General features: G+C 45.8%; 1 protein-coding gene and 1 long non-coding RNA gene across 3 annotated transcripts; both read right to left on the bottom strand.

The window, feature by feature from the left end:
• Positions 1–4,003: 4,003 nt before the first annotated feature.
• On the bottom strand, positions 4,004–13,774 carry LOC140690744 (uncharacterized). The gene is made up of 2 exons (XR_012066023.1): positions 13,513–13,774; positions 4,004–4,233 (listed from the first exon to the last, which is right to left on the bottom strand). It is a non-coding gene; the product is annotated as an uncharacterized lncRNA (long non-coding RNA).
• Positions 13,775–15,346: 1,572 nt separating this feature from the next.
• On the bottom strand, positions 15,347–21,474 carry LOC140690710 (uncharacterized). Of its 2 annotated transcripts, XM_072952631.1 has the most exons (3): positions 21,071–21,474; positions 19,712–20,596; positions 15,347–15,622 (listed from the first exon to the last, which is right to left on the bottom strand). In XM_072952631.1, exons 1-3 carry the CDS (start codon positions 21,261–21,263, stop codon positions 15,609–15,611), a joined length of 1,092 nt encoding a protein of 363 aa, XP_072808732.1. In that variant the 5' UTR covers positions 21,264–21,474; the 3' UTR covers positions 15,347–15,608. The 2 variants fall into 2 exon arrangements, 1 of the variants encoding a protein (XP_072808732.1); XR_012065977.1 differs by lacking the exon at positions 21,071–21,474 and having other exon boundaries at positions 15,548–15,821; positions 20,316–20,407.
• Positions 21,475–22,874: the final 1,400 nt, after the last annotated feature.

Below are 22,874 nucleotides of genomic sequence, written 5' to 3'. Positions count from 1 at the left end.
CGTGACACCGCGTCAGCCCAGGGCAAGCGCTGACAGAGCTGCACTGAGGGGACACCCAGCTGCATGGAACCATGGGGGATTGGGGAGTCCTAGAAAATACTCAAAAGTGTTCAATGAAAAACCAGCTCAAATATGTTACTCTGTGCACTATCCTCTAAACACAGAACATGTCTGGGACCTTTTTGATGCCTCCGTGTCCTTTCTGCCATCATCAGTTACGTGCCCTCTCAGCGCGACCAGTCATGAACTGGACCCCATACGAAGTGCACTCAGATGGAAGAGCTTTAAAAGCTGTTTTATGAAGTTTGTAAGACTCTGTCTATTCCTCACACAGGCGGTCATCCAGCACTACTCACCGGTGCGGATGTACCACCTGAAATCACACCTTTCTGCTTTTTAAAATCCCTTCATGTAATACAGACTTTTAAACATCAAAGAAGCAGCTCAACCACAGACAGTGGACATCTTCTCACCAAACGGTCTCAAACAGCCCATCGGACTACCTGGAAGCCCTTTTCTTCTATTAAACCCACTTCCAGGTACTTCATCTGATTGGTGGACTCGGCCTCTGAATGGCCTACTCAGAGAGATCCCATCCTCACATCCGGGGGTGGGAGAGGACCCTGCTGCTGGGAGAAATCAGTGAGGAAGGTGGACATCCTCCAGCCATTTCTGCACGGGTAGAAATGCCACATGCTCAGAAATTATACCGTCAGCACCCCTCGGCTCCCATGGACTGGTTTCACATTAAGCAAACTTATGACACACTGATGCAAGAAAACCAGAAATTCAATTTATTAATGTAACAGGAGATGTGAAACTACAAACCAGATTGAAATATCAGAGTTCAACCATGAGTACAGATTCTCCTCCACGGCCCAATCTCGGGCAGGCAGTCACATGGCAAGCGTGGACAGAAGCAGAGCAGGAAGGGTTTCTAGATTAACTCAATGGACTAAATTTCTGTTATAAGAACAGATCTACTGCCTGGAAAACAATTAATGCCGATCACGGGGCACACTCCATGGACAGTGGCTGAAACACGACTGTGAGTACCTGTATAACTCCACTTTCCCTGTCCTTTCTGGTCTAACTGATGCAGAGGTACAGAGATCCAGGGATGCAGATACCTGTAAACACCCAAAGCCCATCCCTGGGAGCCTGGAAACCAGATAGCCAGGATTTAAATCCCAGCTCTGCCACTTACTAGCTCTGTTACCTTGGCCAAATTACTTACCCTCTGTGTGCCTCAATTTCCACACTGTAAACCTGGGATAACAATCAAATCTTTCTTACTCACTTGTGAAAATTGGAGGATTCATTTCTGTAAAACTCTCAGAAAAGAATGTAGCACATTTTTGGTGCCCAACAAATTTCAATTTAATAAGAAAGTGATTTACAAGTCTCCCATCTAATCATCTTCTGTGTTTCATGACTATTCTGAGTCCCAAAGGAAATCCTTATTTCCCCTCTTATAAACTCTTGAGGAGCACCCTTCTGTTTCAAGCCACCACCTGTTTAATCTGAGAGGGGATTCCCTCCTCCCCACTCCTCTGGTCCATGGGAGACTGCTTCTCCCTTCACACCCCTGACCACTGGCCCATGGCTAGCCCTCCTCACACTAACAGATTGAGGTGTGAGTCCGGGGAGACAAGCAGGTCATATGAAAGCTTTCCTTCCCCTCCAGTGTTGGCCACCCTTAGGAAGCAGCCGGGATGCTCAGTTCCATGGCAAGACAGTCCTGTGCATTATGGGTCAGAATCTCTCAAGGGAATGCTCGCTGTGGACCAGAGTTACCTGGGACTGCGTAAGTCTCTAATTATGGGACATAGTGTCATGACACTCACTCTCCCACAGCCCTGAATTTCATGGAGAACGTGGCTTCATCAGTAATAAAGGAGACATTTATCGCCTGCCTGTTCTTCTTTGTCATCTCTCAGTTGGCTGCTGGACACAACATGTGTATAAGTATTGGGTCCCCTTAAGCCCCAACATATATGAAGTAACAAAAATTCTGTGGCTTAACATTGGTTCAGGGCGACTGTGTAACTGTCCTGACTCTGCTGATGCTAAATTATGTGTATAGGAACTATGGAACCTCCTCAAATATCTTTCATCATAAAACCAGCTTTTCTTATTTTCCTGTTTCTCAGTAATTGCCAAAGACTATCAAATGATGGCTTCACACCAAACAGCAGTTAAGATTATGAGCCCTCTTGTCATACACACTGTGCTAAACACTTTACATAATTTCTAATTCTCACAATTCTACAAAGCAGAAATGAGTGTCCCCATCTCACAGATGAGGGAAAAACTCAGAAAGAACTGACTCAGGATCACGTAGCTCAGTGGCAGCGCGTGCACGCAAACCCAAGTCAAAACACCACACCCCTTTGTATATGTACCAAATCTCCTACCACCCATTGACACACAGCGGTGGGGATAATACTTAGGGAACTCAGTACACTTTTCAGCTTTAAGGTGCTCCAGAGGCCGCTTCTAGCTCTTTTATAAAATCCCAGCTCACTGGTTTCTAACACTGCAAGAAAAGTCCGATGTTGCAACTGTTTGCACAGGAAGTCTGAAATGTTCACAGCGAGATGATAGAATAAAACTAAGACATAAGCAGAATAATAGTTCCAGGTAGTCAGACATAATGGACATTGTGCTACCCTGAAGCACTAAGCAAAGGAATCAAAAAAAAAAAAAAACGTTGTTTAAGACTTCCTTTACAAACAGGAAAGTTAAGACTGTAAGAAGGTGTAACAGCGCCACCTATGGCTTAAAAGGCCTTCCTGGTTGCCTGGAAAGGTGCAACACAAAAATTGCCTGTGGATCAGAAACAAGAATCAGATAACTAAAAGCTTATGTAGCACATACTGCTCTCCTAGTCCTCATGTCTTGCACTGTAGCAAAAACCAACAGACCTGTACTAGGCCTATATTCATAAAAGTCATGTCTGTATTTTTCCAACAGGAGGTAATCTAAGTATCTTGCAGAATACTTCTCAAAGAGCCAGGAAATCATAGAAGTGTATTGAAATACAAAAACATTTATTTACATATTAAAACAGCATGAGCTTTTTTCTATTAAAAAAGCTGACATGTCAAATCAATGTTTTGATATTTTAAAACCTATTAAGAGTGCAGAAAAATAAATCAAAATTTTCTTTAATCACAAAAGAGAGAAGCTTATTCCCTGAAAATGATCAATGTGGATTTTTCTAAACTTAATGCTTCTGGTCAGAGTCCTACGAATTTAAATGTCTGAGTGTATAGTTACACGGCAGCATGAACACTGAGTTGTAACAATACACATTCTGTGTAAATAATCTTCAAGGTCGTCTGCTTAAGTCAATTTAACTAGTCCCTGTCTCAATAGAATGATACAGATTTCATTAAAACTTCATACTGCACGCACACACACACACAAAACCCTGAATCCTTGTTACTTTAAGCCATATTCATATATATCCATATTGAATATGCATCAGAAACAAGCCACCCTCTTTAGTATTCACAGTTGATCCTTCTAAACTATCTGTCATTGTGACAGCACATTTTTACTAAGCAGCTCTTGGATGCTTTGTATACAAGGCGTCTACCTCTCACAGTCAGACATGGTAAACGGCATCACTCAAATTTCACAAATGAGGAAATATACTTAAGCCATGGAAACAACGTACATATTTATCATCAGGAAAGAAAAGAGTAAAGATTTTACTTTCAATATGCACTGACAAACTTTTCCTCCATACTAAGACTACATACATAAAACAAATTCAGTCATTGTAAATTATTCTGTCAATAAGCACCACTAGAGAAAAACAAGCAACATCATTAGCAATGATTGGACTTTCAAAGCCCACTCCTATTTTGCACTATAATCATTTTTAATGTTTTGTTTTTAGTGCTTACATAGCACTAATATAAAGAAAACATAAACTATTTAAGTCATTACCTGAGAATGCAACATTTGTGAAAATGTACAATTTTAATTTATGCCACTCTGTCTCACATTCTCACTGGTGTCTCTCCTTTGAAGGCCTCATCAGGCTGAGATCGCCAAAATCGGTCATTTATGGACTCACAGGAGTTCGGGAAACCACTCAACGGGAGGCTGATCAGAGGAGAAATTGAGAATGCATCCTGTGCAGCCTGGGTTCCAGCACCGAGCTAGGCACCGCCAGCTGCGTTTGATTTGGGACAAGCTGCCCACCTCTCAATCCCTCAGCTGCAAAAAGGAGACATTGATACCTACCGTCAAACACCTGCTTTGAAGTAAAACATGAGAAAAACAGTTTAGCCTTTGGTAGGTGTCCACTCACAGCAAGCTTGGTCAATATGATGATGAGGATTACTTTTAATAAGTAAAGCTAGACCAAAAATTAGAAATCACCATAAAGGAGAAACATTTTAACTCAATAAGCATTTCCTTTTGAATGGATTGATAAAAGTTCTAATGATTTTTTTAATAAACCAAATTTTGTCCATTAATTTTAGATTTACCGGTTTATGGACAAGTCTCCAAAAAAAGAATTAGAGGCCTCTAACCTCTGAATACTAAGAAAGTAAAGTTTAAAAAAATTATGGGGGAGAGTATACCTCAGTTGAGAGAGTATGTGCTCAGCACGCATGAGGCCCTCAGTTCAGTCCCCAGTAACTCCATTTAAAAACTTTTATTTAAAAAAAAGGAGAATTAAAGGAAAAAATGGAGGACTACAGAATTTTTTTAGAGAATCCACTCAGATTTAAGATGGGGAAAAAATATCCATTTCTCACAGGAAATCTTGAGAACTATGTAAACCGGATCTGAGTTGTCTAGTCTTTAACATTATTCATGAATTCATATTACCAAGTCTTAAAACTACCTGATAACCCACAGTGGTGATAGTGATCATAAAACCTGCCAATGCGGATCGAACTCCGGCTAGGACTGCTCTGTTCTGACATCTCTGCCCCTGAGGCCTCACCAGGCTGAGAGCACTAAATTTTGTCATTCATGAGCATCTCGTGTAAGTCTTCCATTTGTGCTTCTCAGTCTCCTCTCACCAGCCCCTCTGAGGGAAGCACTGTTATCATCTTCCCCACACGCAGATAAGGTCACTGAGGTACAGAAACTAAACCTGCTCCAGGTCACATCGGCATTAAAGGACGTCTGTATTTCTGCTGTTTTGCGATTGACAAAGGAATCTGAGATATCAATACAAGATAGACTGTTAAATAATCAAGTCTGTCAGCTCTTCACCTCAAAGAGCAGATACTATAAATTCCTGATGTAGGATGAGGCTGCCGCCACAAAATGACTCAGCTAGAAATTAATATCCAAGATGAAGCAGCGGATACACATAAATATTCATGACTGTCAACTCCTCTCACGGGTCTTGGCCCTTCACTGCCTGAATGGGGGTGAAATCCCCACCCGTGTCTGGGAGGGTAGCGCGGCTCTTCCAAGTCTCACCCAGGCTTCACAGGCTGTTTCCCCCTACAGACTGTCCTAAATGATTAAAAAGCTCACAAGATTTTTACACCAGCCAAAACTGAAAGGCATTTCTGCATATGGAGCACTTTCTCAGGCTTAAACCATTTTTGCCTACACTCAGCAAGGGGGAAAAAAGAAACATGACTCTGCAAAGTCTCTTAGCCTTACCACTCACAGGAGTTGAATGGTCTCAGCACAAGATGACCCTTCACATTACAGGATGAGAACAAAATAAAGCCGCCCCAACAACCAGCACTCCCAGAGACAGCGCTCAGCAGTCTTCTGCACACTCACGGTTGTGCAGCCCTCACCACCATCTATTTCCAGAACACTTCATCACCCCAATAGAACACCCCTGTCACTAGCAGTCACTCCACAACCCCCCTCCACCCAGCCCCTTGCAACCATCATCTGCTCTCTGCCACTGCATGAGCCAATTCTGGGCATTTCTAAGATCACTGAAATCAACAATATGTGGCCGTTTGTGTCTGGTTCCTTTCAGTTAACGTGCTGTTATCAAGGCTTTCCCATGTTGAAGTGGTATCAGCATGCCTCTTTTTTTTTGAAAATGTTAAACTTTATTAGAAGGTGGTAAATACTATCAAAAATAGTTAGAGTGGGGTATAAGGGGTGGGGTTTCAAAGGGAAAAGGCCGGGTTGAGCAGTCAGGGTGGACTACCCAGAGCAGATGGCTTTTTTCATATTCCCCTTTATTTATTTTTTCTTTTTTATTCACTCTTATGTCTGAATAATATTCCACTAAATGGAGATACTACATTTTGTTCTTTCATTCAGCAGCTATATATGGACGAGGTCCAGAAGAATGAGTGTAAGTGGTGGCTAGCAGGGATGGCATTTAAGCAAAGGGCAAGATGTGCTTTCAAAAAAAAAAGTGAACAATCAGAGGCACAAGGAAATTCAGCGCGTTTCTGAGAAAGTGCATGGTTGCTTCAGTAGGACTGCCATGCAGGGCTGTGGGGGATAGTGACAGGAGACACAGTGAGGGAGTCACCTGAGAATATTCCCCACTGCAAGCAGCTCAGCCAATTCTCCTCCCTCATCCTGTATTTTAGAGACATTTTTGCTAGCTTTTCTCTTATTTCAAGTAACAGTACTTTAGTTACACATCTGATCATCTGCATCAGACCACATTAGCTCCAAGCCACAGAAAATCATTCACTGACCAGAGCAGCTCCAAGACATAACATTGATGGACCAGGGAGTCCTGCAGCATCCCATCCTGCAGGCACAAACCACACATGTTCCCTGGTGATGTCCGGAAAGTAAAATGCATGGAAATATCTCACTGCTGCTGCACGACATCTGCCCACAAATTGCCCCCAAATCATGCTGGCACAGCACTACTCAACCCTCGCACTACCCCAAAAAAAAAAAAAAAAGAGAGAGAGAAAAGAAAAGAGAAGAAAAGAAAAGAAAAGAAAAGAAAATATAAGAAAAGAAAAGAATAAAGCTAAGAAAGCAAATTTAGGCTCTTCCATTGAAAACCAGCAACCATCACTGCCAGTATCTGAGCTGGAATGATCCTGACTTCAAAAACCACTGTGCAGTTACTATTCAAATGTGACAGACATATATGTATTTCACTTAGATGATATTACAATAGTATTTTTCTTTTCAAAATTTCCAGTTGCAACAATAGCACAAGAAAGTTTATGTTTCATTTTTTAAAAAAATCAATTATTTTCCACTTTGTTAATTTTGAATCTATTATTATTTTATAAAGGGAGCTATGCTGCACACTATAAACCAAATATCTGGCTTCTGCAAACAAGACCTATATGACTTCACTATTTCAGAGCAAGCTTTAATGATGCTTTCAAATTGGGGGCACTCACTAACAGCTCTTTAAATACTGTCAAAGATGTGCTATTATGTAATGCAAAGGGTCTACCTACACATCAACTCAGAAACCAAAGAAACTACACGAAAGCCTTAGTTTATCATTTTAAAATATTCCTATTATTTTGAATATTAAATTTCTTAAAAGATAAGATATTTTTTGAGAAAGACATCAGTTGTATTAAAATTCCTCTCACCAAGAAAGCAATCTTTATCAAGAATTACTACCCCTATGAAAATCCAAAAGACAGGACGTTTCTAGCTAAGTTAACTTACAGATCTCAACACAAGCCTAAATCCTATCTGCTCTCACTTGAACGAGCCCAGCAAAGTCCTGGGCTACTCTGGAACTTAGCTCTTCTGTTCCATATGTTGGCAGAGCTAAGATCATCACACAAGGCAGGGAAGGAGAGAAGAGGTAAGTCCACCTGGCGGCCTCCATCTGTTTACTTCCAGCCACAAGGTGTCGCTAGAGCGACCCCGCTAACAAGCCCTCCACACAAGGAAACCCGGCATCCACTCTGCCCCTGCGGTCCCCAAGCAGTCCCGACGCCCCTCTCCCACTGGTGGCCTCCGAGCCTGTGAATGGTCTTCTAATGACCCTCCCAGTTGGTGACACCCTCCCCCTCTTCCCCGCTACACACACACACACACACACACACACACAGCCAAGGCAGCCTTCCCAAAGCACAAATTTGATTACATCTCCCCCACTTCAAACCCATCAAAGGCTCCCTGGTAGAGTTCTAGCCCCACCCCCGACCCTGCTTGTCCATCCTCACCTCAGTACCAGGTCCCCAGTGACCTCAGGGGCCCCGTGACCTGCTGCTACTTCCCACTAGCCTCCAGGCTCATTTTAACTGTTTGTCAAGGAAGTCTTCCTTCCCTCCAACCTCCGCACTTTGGATTAGGTGCCCTGCTGTGTTAATAAAACATTTTAATCTAAGTCAACTTCTGACACTGCTAAGCTCTCAAGAAGCAAGTACATTTTGCTTACTACTGTGGGTCCACCCCCTCTCCCCTAGACACTCAGAATTGCGTGTGTTGTGAATAAAAGAATGAAGGGGTGGGACTCAAAAGGACAGGCAGAGCTGCTCTCCTAAGGGTCACTTCCTGCTGACACCCTTCACTGCCTCTTCTGTGTCAGTTCTAGTAAAAACCAAGTTCCTCCAAAGCCCTCCACCCCTAGGCCCTCTCCAGTGTCCTTCAAAGCAGGGTCACCCACCACCCTGGACCACACAGGGCAGTCTCCCCGAGTCCCCACCCCACAAGCCTCCAGGCCTCTACCCGGGCTGCTCCTGCCACCTGAGTCACCCTCTTGATTCCTTCCCCTGGCTGACTCTTACTCTGTCCCCAGAACTGAATGTAGAGCCAATTTCTTCCAGGAAGTCCTCCCTGATGATGTCCTTTAGCTCTTGGCTGGGCTCCATCTACAGCAGCACTGCTTGGCGACCAACTGGTATTTGTCCACCTGCTCCTATGAGACCATGACCTCTTGGAGGCCACGTGGGAAAAAGGAGTGAGGTGACAAGAGGGGTGGGAAGAGCAAACAGGAAAGTCGCAGCTCAAGTCCCAAATTCAAGGATTCTGTCTCAGATAAAAAGAATAAACTGTTTCATACGTGTGTCATTTGGCTATGATTTTTGTGGCTCATGGAAAACAAGAGCTTGGTGTTCAAGCCTGAAATCCAAGTTACATGCAAAGAAATGTATATATTCATATCCAAAGGAAACCAGAGCTGCTCAACAACACTTTGCAGTTAAAATCCAAAGGAACTTTGATAAAGGCAATCTCCCTCTCTCTCTTTATTTTTATTTATTTATTTTTTTTGGTATCATATAGTTTTAGAAGTATTTGTATAACTAAGTGATGGCTACAGCCTATGATTCTGCACTGGAGTGTTTGGGGCTAAGGAAGCCCAGATTACATGCACTGTGTAAATGCAATCACACCAACACAATGACAGGCGCCCTAGTGGCTGAGCTGAAGTTCCAAAGCAGAGAACCTTATGTTGGAAGACAGCTCTCAGTAGAAAGTAAGAAATGCAATGTTCTGTACTCAATTTCATTAGCTTTATGAGCCATTAACAGATAGTATGTCTTGTCTAATGAAACCCCAAAATATATTGTCATCTTCGATTTTCTCCATCTGACTGTTTTATGCTAAATTTGGATATCAAACCCTCACTCCATACGGAAAGCTCAGGACTTAGCTGCAGCACAGTTACATCCCGTGGAAGAAAGCCGATCAAGGGAGAACAGGAGAGTTTCCCTTCAGAAGCTGCTAAGTGTGGTTTTGCACCTGTATGTCATTTACAACCACGCCATCGTCAAAGGAGTAAGACCTTACATCTGTGGGGCAAAAAGCACTGCGGTGGTTCCGAACCATGAAAGAACACTGAGCTTTGTGCAACAGTCCTGAGGCACTTAAAGCGTACTTTCTCTGAAAGGCTCCGAAACTGACTCACTTCACCATTTCAGGTACAACCGGAATTAGTAGAGAGAACATGCCCTTGAAGTCTGACAAGGCCCTGCTGGAATCCTGCTACAGCATTTACTAGCTGCTAAATGAACCAATTCCTTAAACCTCTGAGGAGGCTTCCCAATCTTCAAAACGGGGCTGCCACCGCCCACTTGGGAGGCATGGATGTGAATGCAACACGCAAGTAGGGCGGCCGACTGGTACGTGACACGGGACCTGGCTAGTTTCCCTCCGCTGCCCTTCTCCCCCTTTAAACTTGCACTGTTCCCCCTGGTAAGGGTGTAGCCCCAGGAACAGACTGCCCGATTCTCCTGTATATCCCCGGATACATACCTTACCCTTAGGAGGTCAGAAAAACAACTGCCTCCTCCCCAGTCACTATCAATATTCTTAAGAGTCTGGGTTTTTTTAACTCTATGTTTCAGGGAGACTATTCAAGAATTGTTCAACCACCGTTCTCCAGGTTGGCTCCTCTCCCAACGCCCATCCCTTCTTACCTCAAATCTTCTGTCTGATTGCCTTTTGTTCGTGGGAAAGAGAGTCCGCTAGGGTGCGGACTCCCTAGGCCTCCCTCCCTTCATCACAGGAGAGTGTGACTACATTCTCCCAACTCCCCACTCCGACTCCAGCTTCTGAGGAGTTTCCCCTTCTGGACCCTGCAGCCTCTGGATCGTCCCAAGACGCGCACACGTGGCCAAAACCCTCTCTTCAGATTTCTTCCTGTGTGGCCCTGCCCACCCCCCAGAACCTTAAGGATAAATGCCATTGCTCTGAAAATCACAAACGCCGCTGACTGACACACCAAAGCTGCATGGTCCGGGCTTTCCTCCAAACCAGGCACAGCCCTGCCCCCCCTCAGACACAGTCTGCACCTCTTGAGATGAGCTGATCCACTTGCACGGCTGTGAACACCAGCTAAGAATGACGAATCCCAATGTGTATCTCTAGTCCGGCTCCTTCACCTGAGCCCCAGGCTCATAGACACGAGTGCCTCTTGGAAGTCCTAACTTGGATGACAAATGGCATCTTAAAAGTGCCATATGTCAAAAAAAAAGGCCTTATGTCCACCATTTACTCTAGACTTCGATTCCTGGCAGGTACCTCCCAGGCTCCCCATTTTAGTAACAGCCCCAGCACCCACCTAGGTGTTTGAGGTCACATTCAATTTCCACTGTTCCCTCCACCTGGCCCTGCCCTGGAATCAGTCTTGTTATTTCTGTCGCTAAGCCAGTCTCAAGTCTGGTTCTGCAGGGAGCACGATGGAAACCCACAAGCTCACAGCAAGGTGCACTGAGTCACAGTCCTCCGAAGGGAGTTCCCTGGAGGGGGAGGCATCTCCTGCTGCCAGTCACCTCAGAAGGCACTGGATTCTCACAAAGAAGGACCAGAAGAAGGGACTCAAGGATCTCCCGTGATCTGAGGTTTGAAGGGCCCGAGGTCTGGGGGAGCTCCTAGTTAGCTGACACTCCTGTCAGTGAGCAGATGAGGATGGTAGGAACCCAGGCAAGTCTGTTCTCGCTCCGACCCCTTTTCTCTCGGGAGCCACGGGAAAGGCCAGTTTCCAGGGCACAGACCGGCCATCACAGATCCCAGCCTGCATTTGCCAACCCAGACAGCCTAGACTCCTACTTGCGACTCTTACTTCTGTTCTGTTCCCCCCCAGAATGTGATGGACTCTTTCAGAAAGTCTGGACTGTCTCAAGCGAGACCAAGTCAGTGAAGGATGAAGTGTCCACATTTGGACCAGAGCATGAAAGGAGAAACAAGGCCTCATGTCCAGCATGACGGTGGTGGCCAAGCCCTTTCCCTGGGTGAGATGAACCAGGGTCGGGGTGAGAATGCAAGGTCCCTTCACGGCTGACAGGGGTGTTGGAGACTCACTACCGCAAAATAACCACACGGCCGTCAGTGGTGGACATCAGCTGCAACAGACACAGAGTCAGCTATTTACTGCCAAAAAGGGGTAAAAGTAAAGGCCGGTGCAGGGAGGCCTGCACGGCTGCTGAGGCAAACCACAGACCTGGCTCTGAATGCCCACTGGCTGAAGCAGAGAGGAAGCTACGGTCCCCTTTAGCGGTCCCTGTGTCCACCAGATCCAAGTGAACCAGTTACTTAGGACAAGGCAATGTTTTCCTGATACTTAGAAAAACCAGCCTCATAAAGGGAACAAAAGAGTGGCATGGTTTTAGGCCCGCTCCTGCCCCTCTATGAATGCAAAGTAAAGTAAATGGCACTGGGAAGGTGAATGCAAAAAAAAAACCAAAAAACAAAAAACCGGTGACTGCTTCCTCCAACAGCGTCCCCTGCAGCTGCTCACCCCCGAGCCGGCCACTTCCTCACCAGTGACTGCCGGCCAGGAAGCGCCGTCACGCACGTCACACAGCGACAGCCAGGAACCATGTGCCGAGCACGTTTGTGTAAAAGCCAGAATCAAGCAAGGTGCTGCAGAATTTGACTTTCCAAGTTTAAATACTCCATGAAAATATCCCTCAGCAGCCGCCTAAATCAATTCGCATCTCACTTCTTCAAAACAAATAAACAAAATTAGTAAGAGAGCATTTGTTACCAAATATAAGGACGAACTAACAGGTTCCTCAAAGCAAGGACTTTAACAGATATCAAACTCCAGTGGGTGATGTGCTAACATAGCAAAAATTCCAAAAAAGTAGAAAATAAGATGACTAGGAAAATATACGAATCATGGCAACTGTTAAGTTTTTGCTTTTTATAGCGATGGAGACGGCACAGAGGGCGATCTGGCTATTCCAATGCAGGGTGTGCACAGCCCACATTTTCAGACCCAACAACATGCTCACGGGGTGGTATAAGGGAAAAAGGAAAATAGAAAAAGGAATAGAGGAACAGCCAATATTAGAAACACACGAGAACAAAAATGACTTTGACAGCATTTACAAGAAATTACGTCAGTGTGATGAGGACAGGGACGCAGGGACGGTGAGACCCACCCTCACCTCCTGATCCAGGGAAGGCAGGGGCCTGAGGGGAGCGATGCTGCCGGGGGACCCCAACGTGGTCAGCGCCCCAAACCAAAACTTCACCTAGATGCGTGTAGACAGCTTTTGAGCTACAAAATGTGGTTGCATTTCAAGCTGGACAACTTTACTCACTCCCACCAAGAGGAACAGGGGAGAATTAGGTTCTGCTCCTGAACCAAAGCATTGTTTAAAAAATTAATGACTGTGTAATAGTAAAAGCAACAATGGAGTAAAAGTCACTGGAGGAGAACGTGCTTGACCCGAGCTCACTGGCCACGTTATCTCACTGACGTTCAGATGCTGGCTGAGCCCTTATGGTACCAGAACAGACAGACCCACCAGGAGGGAGGTTTAATGCGCTGCTGTATTTTGATGCCGGCAGCCATGCCTGGTACACGAGGTTCTGGGTAAACAATGGTGACAGTATCAACCACTATGGGCTAAGCACACATCCAGCTACTCCGCCAAATCCCAAGGGCAGACTTCAAAAGGCAAAAACAAGCTGGCATTCTCTGTTGGCTCTGCAGAATCAGAGCCAAGCAGTTGCTGAGCAAAAATGTCACCAGTGCCTCCTATGACAAAATAGGAGGCACTGGCGTGGGGCTGGGGCAGGGCTCCAGGCTTCCACTGATCACCCACCAGTCTGTCCAGGGGGTGAAGGAGGTCCCTGCTTTCATTGCACCGATGCACCTACCTTGAATGACGCCTTAGGACTCAACAGGAGGTGACAGGTGAGGTGAACGGAGCCAGCCTTGGTGTAGCACGGTTCTGGCAGCTATGCCCTCAGCAGTGCCCAGTTTCCTAAACCTGACACCTCATCTCCAAGGAGCAGAAGTGTAGTGTGGGCATGTAGATCACAGGGCCCTGTGAGGACAAGTACAGATCATGGCCACGACATGCCTCTCCCCTTCCTTAAGCCATAGAGGAATGTCCGGGGAGGAAGTGAAAATTATTCCAGAGCCCGCCAGGCACCACACGCAGGTGGGACACGGATCCCCTGTGTCTGTCATTCACAGGACTGGTGTGGATTTTCTTTTTATCAATTCTCTGGCATCTTCTCCTCCATCTTACCAACAACAAGAAAGTAGAATCTGACCTTAGAATCACAGAGAATCACAGAGCCCCTCCTGCACAGCGGGCCCGGCAGCACGTGCCATGTCCTCCGACCGTCACCTGTGGGACCGCCATGAGCGCTCTCCAGACTCAAGGCCCGAGGCCGTAGGCCGGGGGGACACAGCTCACCTCACTCTCCCCAGTAAAGGGGGACCACCTCTCGGCAAAGACGTCTCACCCTCTTCTGCCCGAGGGACAGCTTGAAAGATACACAGGGAAACATAGTAGAGGGTGAGGGGTTAGGCAGCCCAGAAGTGATCGTCTGCACTTCCAAGGCAGAGTGGGGCCTTTGACCTAATCACAGGGACAAAGTGAGGACGAATTTTTCCCTGCTGTGTCCCATACACCGTGACACGCCTTTCCCTGCGTAAGGAGCTAATTCGGAAGCCCCTGGCAGTGTTTCTGATGTCCTAACTTGGCATGGTGGCTGTCAGGCAGGGGAGAGGGCCTGAGCCGTGCTGGTGCTGGGCCTGGGAGGCAGGAGACATCGGCTCCACCCTGAGCTCAACCAGCACCTCGTTCTGCGTCTCAGGATTCAGAGTCTCATTTATAAGCAAAGGGATGAAACTGTCCCAGGACAGGCTGTCCAACAGGAATGAAATGAGAGTCATGTAAATAACGTTTCCCAGTTGCCACGTTTAAAATGTAACAAAAAAAAAACCAAGTAACTGATTTTAAGAACAGACCTTACTTATTCTACTGTATGTAAAATACTATCATTTTGACGTGTAATCAATATAGAAAGTAACAAGATAGTTTATATTCTTTTTACTAGACAAGTTTCAGCGTCTGATGTGCATTTGACTTACAGCACATCTCAGCTCAGACCGGCCTCCTCCCCAGCACTACTAACATCAGTAGCTGTGGCTACTCTATTGGACAGCAACTCCAGGGGTCCCCCCAAGTGTCCTGGCTGAAAAGGGGGAGTAAGTGTCCACACTAACCCTAAAAGGATCTCTCTGAAACAAAGGCGGATTTAGTTTTAAACGTCTGAAAACCAGCGGGCTACACCTCCTTCCCTCCTTGGCTACAAGAAAGCCCTCCTCCTTGATGATCCCATTCTGGATGTAGGGAAGCAATCTGTCACACAGCCAGGGTGGCCCGGCCTTCAGGTTGACTTACCTGCTGTCTGTGTCCAGTCCCACGAAGTCCTCCTTCTCAAATAGGATGTAGAGGAGGGGGGTCTTCTCCCCAGAATTTTCGGGGTCCCCATCCAGCCACTTGGACTTGGGCAAGATGAAGAGTGACTCAGTGAAGTCGTCGATCCTCTTCTCCACCACCCGCAGTCCTCGTAGATTGAAGGCCACGTCGGTGTGCGGCTGCTCGGCCACCTCCCCATACAGCACAAAGACAAAGAGCTGAGAGTCGTAGAGCGTGGTGCCATACAGCTCCTCTGTGCGTGGAGCTTCTAGAAGGTCTTGGCCAAGAGGCAGTCAGTAATGGTGACAAGGCCCACGACAATGCGGTGGGTCTGGAAGTCACTCCATCCATTCTCGGGCACATAGAGATACCTATAGTAGATACAGAGTGCCCACTGGGAGCCGCACGGTCTGATCTGGCTCACCAAGGAGATACCATTATAGATGCAAAAGAAATTCTCTAAGATGATCCCCACGGGTTGGACCACAATCGGGAGAGTCTGGTGGTCCTCAGCGCACTGCACGTAGTCAGGGGCGTTCATGTTGCAGGCCCTGCCGAGAAGGGAGGGTAAATCGATGTACATACTGTGCTGTGGGCTGCGGGCCTCACTGGGATGCGGCGACCTGGTGTGCACCAGCCAGAAGGCAAGGGAAGTCCAAGCAAATCGGGGATAATTTTGTCCTCAGCATCTGCACATGGCTACTGAAGCTCAGATCACATTACCCAGCTTTTGGTCTAGGCTTCCATCCCCTGCAGAAAAGGATCATTTCTTGTTTTCTGTTTCCAAGCACCTAGGCAGGCCCTGATGCAAAGTCGGTGCTCAAAACTGCTGAATAAATGAATGAATAAAGGAACTGCTTCCCCACCCCTCAGCAGGATATAATGCAAAGAACCATAGTAGGATCAAAATATCTGGATTTCAACGCCAATTTATTTGAACTCCTAAGGTGCAGAATAATGGGTAAGAAAACTTGCTTTGGGGAGGAGGGTACAGTTCAGTGGTAGAGCACGTGCTTAGCATGTTCAAGGACCTAGGCTCAATCCTCAGTACCTCATTTTAGAAAAATGAAACAAATAAATAAACTTAATTAACCCCCTCAAAAAATATTTTCTCCATTCAAAATTCAAAAAAAACCACCTTGCAATTGACACAACATTGTAAACTTGACTATACTTCAATTAAAAAAAAACTTCTTGCCTTACAAGAATATATCTGGATTATGGAAGTTCGCAAATGTAAAATGCCTAGGGTACCACCTGCATAAGAAGAAGGAACTGTACAAATGTACTATCCCTCATTTATGAGCTATTTTTCCTTTGGGGAGATTATAACCTCTCAGAGATATTTTTCTCATATTAAAAAAAAAAGAAAAAGAAAACATTACCTGATTCTCCATACTGCTGAAGAATCAGATAACCCTATGAAAGCATCTGACCCACAGAGTTTATTCAATAAATGTTTGTTGAATGAATGAATAAACAAGCAAAGTGAATGCTGCTCCCTGCCACAGACCATCATAATGGTACTGCTTGGAAATGCCAAGCCCACGTTCCACCCAAATCTTCACTAACCACGTGGGTGACCTGGGCAGACCTGTGTGCTTCTCTCAACACCAGTTTATTCATAAATAGAAATGAGGGCAATAACACAAACCTAAAAGGGTTAGTGAGTCACGAATGAATAGTACACCAACTTTGCAAGATGGAACTATTAAAGAAAATTGGGCAAAGAGTCCATAGGCCCTCTCCATATTATCTCTTACAACTACATGGGAATCTACATTACATCTAAAAATAAAAAGTCTATTATTTTAAAGAGGCTATTGAGTTTAAATCAGCTCACCGTCTCAAATAAGGAACACAGAGTACAAATAAGAGAATGCGCAGCCCATGAGATGCACTCAGTAAATATTCCCACTGAACCCACTGGTCCCTCCAAATTCAGAGCATGAGGATGTGTCCTCGTGGCCAGAGGCCACTGCACCTGAAGCTAAAAAAGCTAATGGTCCCCACTTTCAAAAGCCCCTGCCACCAACCTAGGTCTAATTTTGTATTTGTAATTTTTTTTCTTTTTATAAAATAGAAATCCCCAATTGCATAGCCTTCAGGTCACCAAAACCTGACCACAGAGATCATGATGGCAACCCTCCTTGGTGAAACAATAAAATGAAAAGCCATTTCCACAAGACCTGTGTGTAAATCTACTAGGGAACTTCATCCTGGACTGAGAGGAAGAGGACTGGGGAGGAGGGGGCAATCTGAGGCACACAGACCCATGGGCCACCTGTCCCACGATGGACATTACACTCAACCCTCACCCTCCAGGAACTTCAAAATACACACAGACAGAGTGATGTGGACAATATATATGTATTTTTAAAGAAATTCCGACTCTCTAGCAGGTCTTGTATCTACCGAGACACAAATGGCTTATGTGTATAATGTTTCACAAAAGCCTTAAAACATTACCACCCCAACTTGACACATTAAGAAACTAGGGATAGAGGTTTATCACATTGTGCAAGATTAGAGAGATGCCACATCAGACACTGTATTTAAACCCAAGCCTTTGCTCCAGTGCTCACACAAGAAAGTGTGACATACTGCCCCTTTCCTGCCCTCTCCCTGCAATAAATCTCTGAAGAGTCTTTTCTGTGCCATGTGGAATCACAATCACGTCAATTTACCACAAAGAGCTATGTGACTCCTTGGAGGACGTGTCAAAATCTAAAGGGTTGTGATGGGAGGAGAAATTTGAATTTTCTGTTTCTCAAAGGAAACATGGCTTTAAAAGAAACTGAAAAGCACTTATCTAGTCTAAGCCTTCATTGTGCAGAGAAGGAAATGGAGGCTCAGAAGAGATGAGGAAAGGGACTTATTAACAAATATTGCCTCAGTGCAGCACCAAGCCAGCCCTGGGCCCTTCTGGGGGAGTACCTGGAAGGCCCAGGAAAATGATTGTTAGAAAAAGGAAAGAGAAGAAGCATACAAGGCCCTGTCTCTACACCACCATACCATGAAGTTCCACCAAATTATCCAGTATTGGGTGCAGCCAAAATTTAGGTGGGCTAAAGAGGTTATAGAAACCTGGAAGTCTCAACCATAGTGGAAATTCCAACATTTACTGTTTTTTTCCAAGTTCAAGCATCAGTTCAGTGGGCGCTCCATACGAGGGACTACACGAGGCCTGGAGTTCTCCCAAATACAGATCTCTATTATCACGTGTGCAAACCACACACAGGCCCACCAGAAGAAAAACGCCCACACATAAGATGGAACTACTGAAACAGAAAAGAGCCAACCAGCATATATTGCTAGCAAAAACGGTGCTGCTAGAAATAGACTCATGGACATAGAAAGCAAACTGTTGTTAGCAGGCAGGAAAGGGAGGATTAACAGATACACATTAATAAATATAAAATAAATGACAAGGACCTACTATATAGCACAGGGTACTATTTTCAATTTCTTGTAATGAGTTGTACTAAAAACAATCTGAAAAACATTTATATACATATGCATAAGCTTATAACTGAATCTCTGCTGTACATCTGAAGCTAACATGGTAAATTTACAACACTTCAATAAAAAATAATTTTATATAATAAGTAAAAATAAAAGCAACGCCATAAAAAAAAAGTAAAAGAACACGGTAATCCCCTTAGCTGTAGGTGGTGGAGAACTCTGCAAGCACCAAGTCCACTCGAATACTCCAGCACTGGCGGTCACTCATTCTAACCATCAGAGAATCACTTGGCTTCTACGAGGTTACTTTTCTCTTCAGTGAAAGGCTACAGTTGCATCTAATGATGTATTGAATCTCATCATTCACAAACCCAAGAATTAATGAGGATTTCCCATAGGCCTGGCTCTGGACAGATGAAAAGATAGGGTCCCAGATATATTCATGTGTAGAAGAAGTTTATGCCATAAAGACATTAATTCTTCCTGCTTTGATAGACAGATTCATTGCAATTCTGATTAGAATTCCTCCCAGATATTTCATGGAATGTAACAAGTTAATTTATGGTCAGGAACAGCCAAGAAACTTCTTTAGAACCACCACTGGGAGGGGGTGGATAGGTCATGCATTTCAACTGGTCTTTCTGATGTGATGAAAACGTTCTGGAATAATAATGGTTGCACAAATGTGAATATGCTAAAAGCTGCTGAATTGTAACATTCAAGTGGGTGGACTTCATGGTGTGTGAACAATATCACAATAAAGCTGTTATATGAAAAAATCCTTCTTGCCAATTATTTTTCCCTCTATACTACTAGTCTGTCCCACAATTTAAGTAAAACAAACAAACAAAAAAAACAAAACAAACCAGATTTTGCCAGGAGCTCTTTAGGAGTGCAATGTCCCTGGGTCTCCAACGCCTCAGGTTGTGCTGTTCCTGTTAACACACAATAGCTGGGCTGGACTAGTTAGGGACTATAAGTATCTTTTTAAGATCGACGGTCTCACGTTTCACCCTGGGAGAGTGAATGATGGAGGATGAAACAGCCTCATGCCTTCAGCTCATTTTTAACTGAACCAAGCCCTGCTTTCACCACTGTAATCCCTCTCAGTATAAAAACATGTGACATCAACAAGCACCGCCATCATAACACCTGAAAGTGTTCAAGGTACTTACCTGGGGCAGAAATCCTGATCAAGGAGACAGAAGCTCCCTCAGCACTGCCGCTCCCTTTTCCTGACTCCACCAGGAGAAGCTGGGAGTTACAGCCGCGGGCTCTCAGCCTGGGAAGCAGCGCCCACGCCGCTAATCTGGACCTCAGGGATTGGGAAAGGGAGAGGAAGGCAGCCCCGGGGTCGCGGGGCAGGGAGAGCGGGGTGGGGGACGCGGGCTGCAGCCCCGCTCGGAGGCCAGCCCCAGCCCCAGCCCAAGCCGCCCGCCCCGTCCGGGTGTGCAGACCCCGCCCGCCCGGGACACAGCCCGCCCAGTGGTGGGGACGGGTCGGCGGCCTAGGAGAGGAAGCCCGGGAGGGGAGGACTCGCGGGCGGGAGAGGGGAAGCGGACGCCAGCCGCGGACTGAGGGGAGCCCGGCTGGGCCAAGAGACGCAGGGGCACACCTGGCCCTGGACAGCTGTGGCCGGGGCGCCGGGGCAGGTGGAGCGGGCAGAGGGGTCTGGCCCGAGCAATCCAGCTGAACACACGCTGACTGGCGCCCTGGGGGGCTGTGACACGCCGACCGCCCTCCCGCAGCCGCCTCACCCCTTTCCCGATATCCCCTCACCTTGCACTTCCACAGCCAGAGGCCCCGGCCCCAGGCAGTAGCAAAAGGCCTACAGGGCGACAGAGCTGAGAAGCCATTGGGGCCGATCCCCGGCTCGGAGCTGGAGCTTCCAACCCGCGGTCCAGCTGGCAGCAACTGCGCATGCGCAGGAGGGCCAGCGATCCGCTCTGGGTCCTGAGAGAGAAGGGGAACCGAGGGAGGGAGAATAGGGGAGGAGGAGGGGAGGCGGGGAAAAGTGGAGGGAGACACATGGACAGGAGGAGCAGAGGGAAGGCAGTTATCTGGAATTGGGAGGGGAGTAACAGAGATGGGGAGAAAGCGTTTTACCTCTTGTGGCACCCCGAAGGAGGCAGCAGTCCTGCCTATACACCCTTCTCTTACCCGTCATTGCCCACAGCTCATATTTTACGTCCCTGGCCCAGCCCTCCAGCTAAGGTCTCTGCAGAAACCCTACGGGTATCATACCCGTTGCCCCCACAAGGAGCTAGGTTTACTGTTGCTCAGGGAACCAAGCACCCGCAGGTGTTGTTTCTCAGAACTACCTTGGGAAGAGTACATATTCCCCTTTTACACGCTGGGAAACAGGCAGGCACGATCTCTGCCTTAGCGCCACTGTCCCAAATGTTGGGCTGGCAGGGAGCGGGAGGTAAAATGTCAGAGCCCCAGAAGGAGCAGACTGCCTGAGTGTTGGTGTAGAGTCCCCATCCCTCCTGGGTAAACCACACCCCAACCTCGGGGAATAATCAAGGGCTCACCGTAGGCCCCTGTGTGTGGGAGAGCTGCCCTCAGTCCCAGTGTCCAACTTGCTAGGTAGGTAGAAGTGTTATTGAGTCCAAATTCATTCTCCTCAGTGCAGGACAGGCCAGTAAGTTGGGAGACCAAGTGTTGGGGCATGGAATAGCAAGTTTCTGTAGACCTAGATGGCAAACTAATGTCCTGGAAAACCATCTCCCCAAGTCAGAATTCAGGCTGCTTTCCTATGTGCTTGGTTTTTGCAAACTTCTTGGTGTAGGAATTCCTTCTTGTTAGAATCCTTTGTTCTTGCAGCTATCTCCCTGGGTCAGATCCCTGTAAACCTCCAACAAAACAAACGTTATTTTCTATTCTGCAACGTGTTATCTTTATATGATTGGAAAAGTGTTAAATACCCTTAAAGGTCAGAGCCTTCAGAATAGGCTCTCCTGTATATTTTAGGCTCTAGGCAACATTGTTTTACAAGCAAGAAGAAGCCTAGGAGACAGAGCACAGGGTTAAAGTCAAAGGAACAGATCTAATATGGAGTCAGATTTCTTCTTTTCTATTACTGTGGCAGAAGCCACTTGAGGATTTAAATCCCTTAAAGTTAAAAATAAGTAAAACTTTAAAGGAATTTACATACATTGGTGGGAACTTGCATAGCATATCTGGAAAAGCACACAAAGGATTGTAAACATTGGCATCTCCAGGGAGGCGTGTAAGAACAGAGGATGAGGGAAAACTTCTTTCACTTGAGTATTTTTTGCTCTGTTTGAATTTTTTAACCATATGCATATATTTCTTTTTCAGTTAAAATAAATGTGTAATGGAGCAAAGGAGTAACTAGTTCAGCAAATACAGCAGCCATAGACTCACTGAGTCATCATTTTCGATTTAAGCCAGGAAGCATCGATTGTCTCTCTCCTATGTGCCCAGTGCTGTTTTAAAACTTTTTTATATATTTTTTTTATAAAATAATAACATGCTATCCCTCACCCCTGCTCAGGGCTGGTGGGAAACCAACTGAGTTTTTATTGAGTTGTTTTCCAAGGAGTAGAGATGAGTTATAAACAGAACACAACTTCAGGGCAAAACAGGCGGACTGGTTTTCCAGCAGGCCAGATAGCGATGACGGGTTTTCAATAGAGGCGCACAGAGGCTGAGAGAGAAAGCCTCCAGGACCCTACAGAAAGCTGCCCACAGTGCCTTCTCCATGGCACTACTGAAATAGGAAAGAACAAATCTGACTCCATATTAGATCTGTTCCTTTGACTTTAAACCTGTGCCCTGTTTCCTAGGCTTAGTCTTGCTGTTTCTGCACCTTTTGTGAAACAATGTTGCCTAGATCCTGAAATATACAGGAGACCCTATTCTCAAGGCTCTGACTTTGAAGGATATTATCACTTTTCCATTCGTATAAAGATAACAAGATACAGAATAGAAAATAACATTTGCTTGTTGGAGGTTTACACGGATCTGACCCAGGTGAAGAGCTGCAAGAACAAAGGATTCTAACAACAAAGAATTCATACACCAAGTTTGCAACAACCAAGCATTCCCGCTTCCCCTTTTTAATATAAGAAGAGCCTGAATTCTGACTTGGGATGATGGTTCTCCAGGACATTGGTCTACCATCTTCTCCGCTGGCTTTACAAATTAAAGCCGCTATTTCTTGCCCCAAATCCTTGTCTCCTGATGTGTTGGCCTATAATGCACGAGTAGAACAAGCGTGGACTCGGAAACACAAACATACATTGAAAGTACGCATTTGGTATATTAAATGACCTGCTTCCACTCGTATTCCTGAGGTTTTCTTCTCTTGAC

Source organism: Vicugna pacos, chromosome 31, assembly GCF_048564905.1.
Source record: "Vicugna pacos chromosome 31, VicPac4, whole genome shotgun sequence".
Classification (NCBI taxonomy): Eukaryota; Metazoa; Chordata; class Mammalia; order Artiodactyla; family Camelidae; genus Vicugna; species Vicugna pacos.
Note: the sequence above shows the minus strand (reverse complement) of the source record. Positions and strands in the feature narration are given on the sequence as shown.